This window comes from Maylandia zebra, linkage group LG20 (assembly GCF_041146795.1).
Source record: "Maylandia zebra isolate NMK-2024a linkage group LG20, Mzebra_GT3a, whole genome shotgun sequence".
NCBI lineage: Eukaryota > Metazoa > Chordata > Actinopteri > Cichliformes > Cichlidae > Maylandia > Maylandia zebra.
Genome location: NC_135186.1, coordinates 14,783,797 through 14,796,883, shown reverse-complemented (window position 1 = coordinate 14,796,883; position 13,087 = coordinate 14,783,797). Strand labels below are relative to the sequence as shown.

Genomic DNA, 13,087 nt, shown 5'->3' with positions numbered 1-13,087 from the left:
GCGTGTTGTAGAGAATGAAGACCCAAATGCTGACAAGCAGAGGTTAACTTAACAAAAAGTGAGACATTTTGTTTATGTTAGCTGATTACAAACATAAACCAGACAAGAAAGCCAACACTTGGAAATACCTTGACAACATGGAGAAGGATTAACAAACTATCCAACAAAGGGCTGAGAAAGACAGAGACAATGTGCACACTGAAGAGTGACGAGGGAAGTGGAAACACATGGGAAAACAGCAAGAATGCATTAGAAATAACAAGACAAGGGAAGCAAAACTGAACACACTGAACACAGAACAAGTGAATGCCAAAATAAAACAGAAGTACGCAAACACGCAAACACTGACAGGAACACACAAGGGGAGAAACAAGGAAACATATAAGGGAGACGAAACACATACGTGACTAAGAGACTGAGTCCAAGGGAAGCGAGGAAAACAAACATGAGATGTAGAGGGAATAAACAGAGACGTGACTGGGGAAACATATACACAGAGGACATGACAGACTCTTACAGGAGACATAGCGATGACACAAAGACAAGAAAAAGAAATACAAAAAAACTCACAGACATAAAAGAACTAAACTCCAGGCTAAACTATATAAACGTGAACTTAGAACATCTGCATAATGCAACGGAAAGAATCATGTATACAAAATAAACTAAAAATGCTGAGTCAAAGACCAGTCGTGATTGAGCCAAACCTTGTTGTGATTTGACACTATATAAATAATACTGAATTGAATTTAAAGTGCTACTGCTCCTCCCTGTTGACCACTTGAAGGTACATAATTTCATTTTTGCCTCCATTTTACCTTGTGTCATAACAGAGAAACAGATATGACGTGTAAAATTGATCAATTTGTTCAGTTTTTCTAATCTGCATTTTTTAAAAATTTTTAAACATGTTATTGATCAAAGTCTGGAGCTTTGTATTATTTAAATACTGTACATTATATAGGTAATTATTATTACCTATATATCTATATATATTATTTAATGTGATAAGAATAGTGCTGTTAAAATTAACGTGTTAACATAGATGGATCGGGGTGGATCGTCTGGCTGAGTGGTGCGACAGAAACAACCTGCTGCTTAACACCGAGAAGACCAAGGAGCTCATCGTGGACTACAGGAGGAATGCTGACCCACATCCACCCATCCACATTAAGGGGACGGCTGTGGAGCGTGTGAGCAGCTTCAAGTTCCTGGGAGTCCACATCTCCGAGGATCTCACCTGGACGACCAACTGCTCCAAGCTGGTCAAGAAGGCTCACCAGCGCCTCTTCTTCTTGAGGACTCTGAGGAAGAACCACCTGTCCTCAGACATCCTGGTGAACTTCTATCGCTGCACCATCGAGAGCATCCTGACCAACTGTATAACAGTCTGGTACGGGAACTGCTCTGCCTCGGACCAGAAGGCGTTGCAGAGGGTCGTGAAAACTGCCCAGCGCATCGCCGGAGCACCACTTCCTGCCATAAAAGACATCTACAGGAAGCGGCGTCTGAAAAGGGCTGGGAAAATCATCAAAGACCCCAGTTACCCATCACATGGACTCTTCACCCTCCTGCCCTCTGGGAGGCGCCACAGGAGCCTCCGGACTAAGACCACCAGGTACCGGAACAGCTTCTTCCCCACAGCTGTCAGACTCCTGAACTCTGCCTCCTGACATCTGACCCACGTTAAACTCATGGACTGAACATACACACACCCACAATGGACAACTGTACCCTCAAACACAATAATAACATGGACTGAACCACCACTCACAACCACTAGCACTTTATATAGCCTCTGTAGAAACTATCTACACCCTCACTTATCTTAACTGCACTACTGTATAGCTCTGTGTAAATAATCATTCTGTACATTCGATAATCTTTAATCCTACAACTGTTTACAACTTGCATAGTTCCCATTTCTGTATAGCTGTATATCCCAGATTCTGTAAAGTTATTTATTTCATATTCTGTATAGTTTTTCATATTTATATCCTGTTCATATCCTGTACATAGCTTGTACTCACTACAGCCTGTACATACTTATAGTTATAGAATATTCACAACATACTTCATACCGTGTACATTATAACATACCATAATAGACCCATTTCTGTAATATACTCACATATCTATATTATTGCTAATATATATTGTAATATATCTATATCACTAAAGCACTTCTGGATGGATGCAAACTGCATTTCGTTGCCCTGTACCTGTGCATGTGCAATGACAATAAAGTTGAATTCTATTCTATTCTATTCTATTCTAGATTAAGCGTCATCACAATTAACGCGATAAAAAAAATGAACGCTATCAACGCATCTGGAGTGCAGCATGACTCAAAATCCCTGAAATGTTTCTGTCAACGCATTTCGGGCAGTTTGCCCAAGTAGTTACCTTCTCACGGAGCATCGGGGGCTCAGTAAGAACACACACTTTACATAGCTTTGGTTCCTCGTCTCAATGACTTGAAGTGCCTCCCCAAGAGTGACAGAGAGAGAGTGGATAAATGTTTACAGAGCTTTTTTGAATGTTCAAAATGTTCAGTGTTTTTACTCTGTCTGTTTGCTCATGCAAAATGAAATGTTATTAATATAGAATAAAAATGAATGATATTTATTCGTGATTAATCAAAATTAATCCACAGTAACTGTGTGATGAATCTCATTTAAAATTGTAATTGTTTGAGAGCACTAATATATATATTATATATTAGTCTATGCTTACCTACTAGTATGTAGGTTTTTTAAAAAGTTGTATTTCACAGGAGAGAACCTGTGCAAAAAGAAAACTATTCAAATTCTCTTGGAATTTAAGCACACATTCCTTGTGTTTATTCTCCATTTAATTCGTTATATTGTATAAATGTCTGTTACAAGCTTAAATATAAAGTTGAAGTGTAATTGCAGCCAGGCTATTGATCAAGTAATAGTGATTAATCGTGATTAATTACAGAAAATTGTGAGATTAATTTGTTATTTTTTTTAATCTATTGACAGCATTAGGTAAGAAGTAAAATCTTTGACACTGTTTAATTTGACATTGAAAATATGCCATAAACTGCTGTCAGTGTCGGGTCATTTCTACAAGGAGGAACAGGATGAGCACTGCTAGAGCTGCAAAATTACGTCCATCAAGTCACTGGTGTGAAAGTCCCTGACCAAACAATCAAAACTTAAGTTCAAAGGGATTTGTGTCTCCTGGTGGGATCAAACTAGAAATCTTTTTAGGCAAATACTACGCTATGAAGCCACTGGACCATAATATTTCTTATTTATAATTATTCCTTGACAGTTCTTTCATTTTTATTGTTTTAATTTGATGTTTTATTGTTATATAGAGAGACATATGGAAAAGGGTTAGGGCCACTGGGGAAAAAATTCTGAATTCTGAGAAAAAAAGTCAAATTCTGACTATTTTCTCAAAAAAAAAACCAAACTAAAGCTGTCTCCAGTTTGTTTGTTTCTTCCAGTGGCCCTAATCTTCTTCCAAAGAAAAATACTGAGATGTTTATGTTTTCAGAAAGTTTGAAACCTGCTTCTAGACTGAAGTCTCTCAAGTTATCAGTGGTGGGCTCCAGACTGATGATGTTATTGATTAGTTTGGTGTCTGTTCAGTGGAACAAACTGCCTACATGACCTGAAAGCTTCCACATCTGCATCTGCATTCTAGAACATTTCTCAGTGTTATCGTTACTTACACTGTGTTTGCGTGTGTGTGTGTTGAGGGGGGGTTCATGCTTGGGTTAGATGTGGTTTCTGGGTAAATGTTTTTAAATGCATTTATCTGAATGCAAAGCACGTTAAGATGACTTGAGATAAAACGTGCTGCATAACAAAACTGACTTGTTGTTTAAACAGTGGTTCCTGAACTTCAGATGTAAACTCACAACCAAACCTGGCAGATGTTCCCCTTCATCAACAGGAATGCTTAACAAACATGTTTTTTTTTTAAATTTAATATTATTTAACCAATCACAAAATCTCATTTAAGCTGAATCACAAGTTAATTGTAATTAACAGTAACATTTTTAATGGTTAGCTCACCACAGTGATTATACTGTTAAAACACGTACATGTAGGTCGGCACACACTCAGCTTTAACATCATTCTGCGCTCCTGGCTGTCTTTGTATAAGCATGCTGTCTGTGCAGATGCTTGCATGAAGAGCCGAAGTTGTGTTAGGTGTATAATTCAGCTGTATCTTTCGTGGATGTAGTTGGCACTTCAGGTGAAAGAAAATGTGTCTTTTATCCTTGTGTGCAGATAACTGAAGAACCTTTGCAATCCAAGTAACGGCACAATTGTGACTGGAATTTAATTAATTTAGTACAGAAATTAATTAATTTTAGTAATTAATTTAGTGTGATATTACTAAATTAATGACACTGTAAACTACTAAAAAGTCATTTAATGCTACAGTAAATAACAGAAAAGTATTGTTGTACTTTTCTGTTATTTACAGTGTCCTTATTAATTCATTTTCTACTATCTTTATGATAATGCCATTTTTTTTAAGTTTGTCATGGACTGATTTGTTTAGATGATGGTGATTTGTTCTTGTCTTGGGAAATTTGAGGTAACTTATGTAGTTATCCATTATCCTTTTAATTTACAGAACTTCTATGTGGAGTTCTTCAAGGCTCCATGCTGGGACTTATTCTGTTTTTAATATACATTCTTTCTTGAGGCCAGATGATACAGCAGTTTCCTGATGTTTCTTATCATCTTTTTGCTGATGATATTCAGCTATACTACTCAGCCTTCTGAAATTCATAAAAGAATTTGTGTAAAACTTTCCAGACCAATAGATGTAATATCTTTGTTTCTCAGTTCATCTTGAGTTTCTTTAGATTGTGGAATGATGTGTTGACTTTTGAGATTGTTCACCTTGCTACACTTTTTAAGACAGGTTTTATTTAACTGAACTTGTTTGGCAGTAATCAGGCCAGGGTGTGGCTGGTACAAGAGAAAATGCATTTTTAAAACATTATTATGATTTTTGTGCATGTTGTAAAAGAGGATGTCTGAGTAACTTGTGAATGGGTGGATGACTGAATGTAGTGTAAAGCGCTTTGGGGTCCTATGGACTAGAAAAGCGCTATACAAATGCAGGCCATTTACCATTTTCATGTGATTTTTTTTTCATTTTTAAATACTTGAAACCAAGCAATGTATTAGTCCCTGGCAGTTGCTACAGTTTGTGGTAATGTATGGTATGTGTAAAAGTCACACAGTTTTGTTTAACACTGTGTGTATCTGTAGTGTGTTGGGGGCTGTGCACACAGAGAGTCTTGTTTGCTGGTTAGCGTGTCCTTTAATATTGTATTCAATGTCATACAAACATACGAATATTGAACGAATATTTACAGTAAATGTTTAAAGCAAATTAAAACCCAATATAGGATCTATTTAAAAAAAACAACAACTTTTAAACACAGGTACAGTAGGAGTTGATACTTTCATATTTTTCTGAGAATATATCTGAAGCAGAAGCGTATGTGATCACAGTTTCCTGCCTAGATAGTCGTTCTGGTTTCAAAAATACAACCCAGAGGTTTGTGGCTTCATTTCTGTTAAGCTACCTCCAAACTAGAGCTCATGGTTGTGTCAGTTATGCTTCATTTCTGATCACGTCACTGGTAAATGTGGTCAAGACACCTCTGTGTGAGTCTTACGCTTAGATGTAGGATCAAACAGATTTTCCCACCAACAATTTATTAAAAAAGAAATAAATAAATAAAAAAAGGCAACCTTTCTTTTAGGGGGCATGCATATTTGAAAAAGTCACCCACTGATGTCAAAACTTTATGTTGCATTAACATTAGTGTCTTAATTTTTAGACACTAGCAAAATAATGTAAAGGAAGATATAGTATTTGTATTAACTCCTCCGAACCTTGACATCACTTTTTTGATTTGTTAAACTACCTGTAAATCATTTTAGCTCAAAAAAGGCACCTAACTCAAAGGATGAACGACTGTGCCCACACGTAACATACAAGTGAGCATAAAAATGCATATTTAGACACCATGTTACTGTGTTTCCATTTCTTTGGCTGCATTTAATTAAATTTGACAAATATAGCAGTTTATTAGACATCAAGCAATATTTCTGCAGCAACACTCTAAGTCCCAGAGAACTTTTTGGTGAGAAGAAGTTTCAGGCCTAAATAATTATTTATTGTAGATGAATAGTATCTGAAACACATGTCATCAAGAGACAGGAAAAAATCCAGGAAAGACCTGATATCTGTGACCTGACTGATGCATCTGCCACTTCAGTTGTTCTTTTTACTGTTTACCAAAGTTTAATCAGTGGAAGGGTGACTGTCAGGAAGCCATAAGGAAACAGGGAGAAAACTGTTGAGGTATGCCAAAGTACACAAGAACTAGAGTAAAAATCAGTGGCAAAAGGGGGTTATAGAGCCATAAACCAATATGAAGAGCTTGGTTCGAATCAAAGAAAAACTTTGTATGTCCTTCAAAAAGCTTGGAAAACTATTTCTCTACACTAAATATTCAAACTACAAGTTCATAATTTGTTGAAGACTAAAGGTGGACATATCAAATATTGACCTTCAAGCTTTTGAGAATTCTACATGCTCTCTTTTTGCCTCTTTATACCGTATCTCCATCTTGTCATGTTTCATGCACCCATTTTCCAAGCAAAATAAAGACTTTTACACAGCAGTGTAGTAACATTAGAGACAGACTTGATAGGTGTGTGTAATGTGTTCCTCCTTGTGTTCTACAGTTTCTGAAAAAAGTAGAAATAATCTTAATGACAGCTGGGATAGGCTCCAGCGCCCCCCGCGACTCTGAAAAGGAGAAGCGGAAGCGAATGGATGGATGGATGAATCTTAATGCTAAAAGTATATCAGTTAGCAGTTGCTAACAGCAGTAACCATTCTAGCACATGCAGCATATGGCACAATGACAGTGATTGCATCCATACACATGCTGCATTAAGGGCAAGCATAAGTCTTGTTCTACTATTATTACTCCTGCCGCCACACTAATATCTTCCAATTAATCCTAACATTATCCTCCAATTTTACACAAAAGGCAGTTAAACAACTACTTGGTGGCCAGGACTCCAGAGTGGATGAGGTTTACTAGTTTATAATGAAGGTTACTGCAGCCACATTAGTTACAACTTCCAACTTTATCCAGAATCCTGTACATTTCGTATGTTTGGCACGGTATAAAAAGTATGACGTGTTTTGATCCTTTGAGACAGCTAGCATCAAGCAGATAATTCTTAAAAAACAGATAACTCCTTTAATGACTTATTTCTTTTCTGTCTAATGGCACCAGTAGCACCTGGATTTTTGTTGCCCTGGTGGTGAATGTAGTTTAGCAAGTTACTAAAGTGCACTTGAGAATATTTTTTGCAGTTAGTCACAGCTCTGAGAAGTCTCTAGCCACAAACCCACAGCCCTGTGCAGTTCTCTCATACTTTCAGTTTACACCTGGGACCACAGTTTAAGCAAATTCAAATGTAAAACTTGTAAACATCAGAATGGATATTATCATTAGAGTAACTGTACTCACAGCTTATCATGATATGCATGGATAGCTATTTACTTCTCCTAAGGCTACATATATAAGGCTACATAAGTCATTTTCTTTCAACATTTTTACACAAATTTTCTGCATTTTGTGCAGAAGAGACAAATTTGGACAATTTCCAAAAGTTATGTAGCAGAATTTCCCAAGTACAGTAAAATGAAGCACTTAGAATACTTTTTAATATTAAATTCTAAGTCTCATTTAGTAGGATGAATGTGACACGTGTAACACAAAAACAAAAATATTAATGGATTACCCTGCGCCCCCCCCCAATTTTGGAGTTTTCAGATGGTACACTTGTTTAACTCAGAAAATAATTGACTAACTTGAATGTATGCAAATTTACATTTTAATATTTTCTTCTCTGCCACCTCCGATTATTTAAAAAAATAAATAAATATGGTTCAAAGTTTGAATATACAGTCTGTGTAAATTACTGTTAATTTTAGCTTCATATATAAAATACCTTTTTACACATCTATTTTTTAAAAGACCTGTTGACCCTCATTCATGGCATTTTTCTTGCACATTGAAATCGAACGTAATGTTTACTGAATATTAAAGACAAAGATCTGTATCTGTATTTGGGTATTGCCTGTGTATTAGCTAATTAAATTATACATATATATAATAATAATAATAATAATAATAATAATGATTGCATTTATATAGCGCTTTCGGGACCCCTCAAAGCGCTTTACAATTCCACTATTCATTCACTCTCACATTCACACACTGGTGGAGGCAGCTACAGTTGTAGCCACAGCTGCCCTGGGGCAGACTGACAGAGGCGAGGCTGTCATATCGCGCCATCGGCCCCTCTGGCCAACACCAGTAGGTGGTAGGTGAAGTGTCTTGCCCAAGGACACAACGACCGAGACTGTCCGAGCTGGGGCTCGAACCGGCAACCTTCCGATTACAAGACGAACATTATTTATATATTAAAAAAGAAATAATTCAAGCAGTTTCGTATTTGAAAACACATGAATAAAATACAACTTCACACAATTTTGAACAGTATAAAGTTATATTTCATGATAATGCTAAAACAGAATATTTTTTAACATTTAATAGTCACAATATCAAAGGCTGCACCACATGCAAACAAAAAATGAATAAATAAATTAGTACATAGTCTAACCTGAATTTTCCAGTTAATATTCAAAATCATATTCTGTTAATTATGTGTATATTTTTCATTTTCAAAACCTATTCTGCCTACCTACAATACTGCCTACTACTGCCATCAAGATAATTTAGACTAAGAGGCAAATATTCATATATTTAGCAAAATATTTCCTCAGTTACATCGAGAATAGTTGTAACAATGTGTGAAGAAATGGACCGAAAGGGTTTTTTTTTGTTTGTTTTGTATTTATGTTTTTTTAAATATGTATCTTGGAAAGTATAAAAGCTAAAAAATTAACAGTAATCATTATGTATGTTCAACAGTTGACATAAAAACTGTCGAAGGTTTAACAGAAGATGTTCTAAAAAATTTCATAATTTGAGACAAGTGACCCAGGTCTCCATAACAAAAAATACGCTAATTTGTACCAGAAACTGATTCATGCTGAGTGTAAGAAAAACCAGTGAAAATTGTAGGCTTTTCTCTAAAAGACTTTTTCATCTTCAAACATGGTTTCAGATTTCGATGTTCCAAACAATGGCCTGAAAGGGGCTCAATGTATAAAGGAAAATTTCACAGCACTTGCTTTACATGTTCAAACTTTGTGCAATAGAATGTTTATGTGAAATGGACAAGTTGAAGGAGAAATTTGGCTGATGTGAGATGGAATGACCCGCTTCTAAAAAATCTGATATTTCTCTAAGATGATGTTTGGTTTTCCTGATGATTACTGTATTTGCTGTTCCCTAAAGCAGCCTTTGTATTTAAGGACATAATGCTCTTACATATCAGAATTACTGAAAAAGGTTGATATTCAACTTTATTGAATTTATGTTTTATCAATAGTTGACCAATTTCACATTCTTATGGACGGTATGTTCTACCGTTGATATGTTTAAACATTTTTTCAATTTCGCAGCATCATAGTGAGTTTAAATTGAAAAGGGTATTGTATATGAAATCAGAGCACTTTTGTGTTAGTTTTCTTTTAGCCTAAGATAATATTTGTAACTTTGGCGCGTATGCTGCTCATTTCCTTTTTGGTGGGCGAAGCCACGGCTATATAAAGCCCAGCACATCGTTTGTCTGTCTCACTCTCAAGTCATGAGCTGTGGTGATGATGTGGTTCCTGCTCCTGTTTCTTCACATCGCTCACGTTGAGCTGGTGATCTCACAAGGTAAGTTTAGTTTCTTTAATTCTGGATGTTATTAATAGTAATAAATATTATTATGAATTTGAATTATGAATGAGTCTTTAAAATGTCTATAGAAATTAAAAACTATAGAAATTAATAATTAATAAATTAATTAATTGATAATTAGCAGAGGTGGGACCAAGTCATTGTTTTGCAAGTCTCAAGTAAGTCTCAAGTCTTTATCCTCAAGTCTCAAGTCAAGTCTCAAGTAATGTCAGGCAAGTCAGAGTCGAGTCTCAAGTCACTGGTGTAAAAGTCCGAGTCAAGTCACAAGTCTGAAACTTTGAATTTCAAGTCCTTTCGAGTCTTAAAAAAAAACAAACGAAAAAATAATGTTGCAGTTATATGCTAAATGTAAATATTAGACCATGTAATTTTAAAATCTGTGTTTTTCTCAACACATACAAAATAGTGAACTTAGAAAATATACACAAATTGTGAAATTGCACCTCTTTAAAATGCAGCTCAATTAAACTTAGCTCCAAGAATAATTTTCACCGACAGTTCTGAGATAAGCTGCATGTTATTCTTGGATGCGGTTGTAGGACCAGCTTTAAAATCGCATGACAAAAATATCATACACATTAAAAAAAACTGTATCACCAACGTAGCCTGGAAAACATTTGCTAGTTAGATGAAGTCAGCTATCTCATCTTAGCATATTTATATGCATATTTATAATTATACGGTTCTTGGAGTGAGTGCATACACTCATGAAGTTTAGTAACTTCAGGTCACTGCAACAAGCCCAGGTACAGTTTACCGACGGATGGGTGCAGGACCTTGAAATGCACCGTGTAGAACGAAAGACCATCGTACGTATCATAAGTTTACCAGTCTCACAAATTGTCGTCATAAATACACATTCGTTAACCGTTTATTAATATAACCTTTGAGCTCAACGGTAATTAATTAGTAGTGGAAATAATTTCTGGTACCCATCACAGAAATGTAGCAGTGACAATAATATTGTATGCTGTAATCGTACTGGACAATTAGTGATACAAAACAACTGTTTTATCCTGTGAATAAAAGTATATGTTTTTGTCAGTGTACCATAATAACAGAAGCGAAACGCAATATTGTGTCAGGACAATTTACTATTTATGCACAATAAATAAAGGAGCATAGCGCGACAATTTCTGTTCAGCGCCAGACTTGCTTGTAACCTATATCACCAATTATGTTAAGAAAAATGACGCATTAACTACAACAGCAGACTGACCTTTGTGTAAATGCTTGGAGCAGACTAACCTGTGAGCTGGAGTGTTCTAGGACGTTATATTTGATCTTTGAATGGCTGCAATCCAGTCGCCTCTTTGTTACTTCGGAAACATGGCTCGAACAATTTCTCTTCAACGACATAATCCGATAACAACCGATCTCTTTACCCGTCGGCTTCCCGTGGCTGTCATGCGACCGGCTATTGCAGTTAATAATACAACAGCTTCTTGCCATTTTTGTGTTTCTTTTTATCGCTGTGTGACTGATTTTAATTGAAAGCCTGCGTGCGCTAGTACCGCTTGCCACGAGTTCCCAGAATCCTTTGCGGTTCTACCCGTGAATGACGTCACATTTTCAATCTCTATATAATATGCGTGTTAAATTTTATATTTGGGGTAAAATATCAAGTCTTTTCAAGTAAACCGGTTCAAGTCCAATTCAAGTCCCAAGTCATTGGTGTAAAAGTCCAAGTCAAGTCACAAGTCTTAGAACATTTTTTCAAGTCAAGTCTAAAGTCATAAAATTAATGACTCGAGTCTGACTCGAGTCCAAGTCATGTGACTCGAGTCCACACCTCTGATAATTAGTATACAATATTAATACTTTAAAAGAGTTAGAATGTAGATTTCAAACAAAGAAAACAATCAGTGTTATTTGTTTACACTCGCTACAATATCTTTCAAAGCTTAATGTAAAAATTGGTCTTTTTTGTGGGGCTAAACATAAAATACAGAATGGCAAAAATTCACAACCGCTAAAAGCTTCCATTGCTAAATCTATGTATGTTTCTATTTATAAAGACGTATAAACAAACATAGTGGGAAGCATGGCGGTGAAAGAAAATACCGGGTTCCAATCTAGTCTGGCGTCCACTTTAAGCTTTTTTTTTTATTGTGATTTTTGCATAATCCTTTCTGTGTGGAGCTGGCACAGCCACCTGTGTCTGCATGGGTTATCTCTGGGTACTCTGACTTCCTCTCACAGTCCAAACACATACATGCAGTAGGTTAATTGGTAAATCTAAATTAACTGTGTGTGTAATGTAAACACGAGTTTCTCCATATGTTAACAGATTGGTGACCTGTCCAGGGTGTTATCTGCCTCTTTCCCCATGACAGCTGGATTCCGACCGCCCAGAAATTTTATAAGCAGAATTGTTTGGATTAAGACTTAATGGATTCATAATAATAATAATAATAATAATAATAATAATAATAATAATAATAATAATAATAATGATACACAAAAACAATGTGTTTAGAAATATCTTGCTAAATATATTACAATAATAAAGTAAAACGTAAAGGCATACAAAACAAAAAATTATTATTATTATTATTTTTACTTGTATTCAGATGTTATGGCACAAACAAAGGTTTAAAATTTTATCCTTTGCAGTTCCCAAAAGTAAGTCATGAAACAAATCATAATTCTTATAATAATACTTTGCTGTATAAACCTTGTATGTTCCTAGCTGAGGACAAACTGATTCTAAAAAACAAAGGAGGCTACCCATGTGAAGGCTACCTTGAAGTCTACCATAACAACATATCGGGTTATGTTGGGGATACACACTGGGACAAGAACACTGAAAAAGTGGTTTGTAAGAGCACTCACTGTGGGGAACCTGTGGAGAACCCAGTAATAGACATTCTTAAGCCTTCTGAAGACAGACCGATCTGGCTCAATGAACTGAAGTGTGAAGGACACGAGAGCGCTCTGTGGGAATGTAAACATCCTGGTTGGAACTACAGCCATTACCCAAAGCTCACAGTGAAAAAAATTACATGTTCAAGTAAGTTTTTCAGATTTTTGTTTCTGTTGTTTTTTTGTTGTTGTTGGTGGGCTTTTTTAGTGAGCTCAGTGACAATGACTCTTAGCTAAAGGTTGTTAAGGTACATTAACTATATTGGAAATGACTTGATAAGATCGATTGTGATGTTTGTTGGTTTTTTG

At 35.8% G+C, this 13,087-nt stretch overlaps 1 protein-coding gene across 1 annotated transcript in view; it reads left to right on the top strand.

Annotated features, from left to right (window-relative positions):
• The first annotated feature begins 9,831 nt into the window (after nt 1-9,831).
• The window catches only part of LOC106675196 (scavenger receptor cysteine-rich type 1 protein M130), a 38,441-nt gene continuing 35,185 nt past the window's right edge, over nt 9,832-13,087 (top strand). Inside the window, exons 1-2 of the mRNA XM_076878391.1 lie at nt 9,832-9,889; nt 12,606-12,860. Of these exons, the coding sequence (XP_076734506.1) occupies nt 9,832-9,889; nt 12,606-12,860 (313 nt within the window). The remainder of the gene's footprint in view (nt 9,890-12,605; nt 12,861-13,087) is intronic.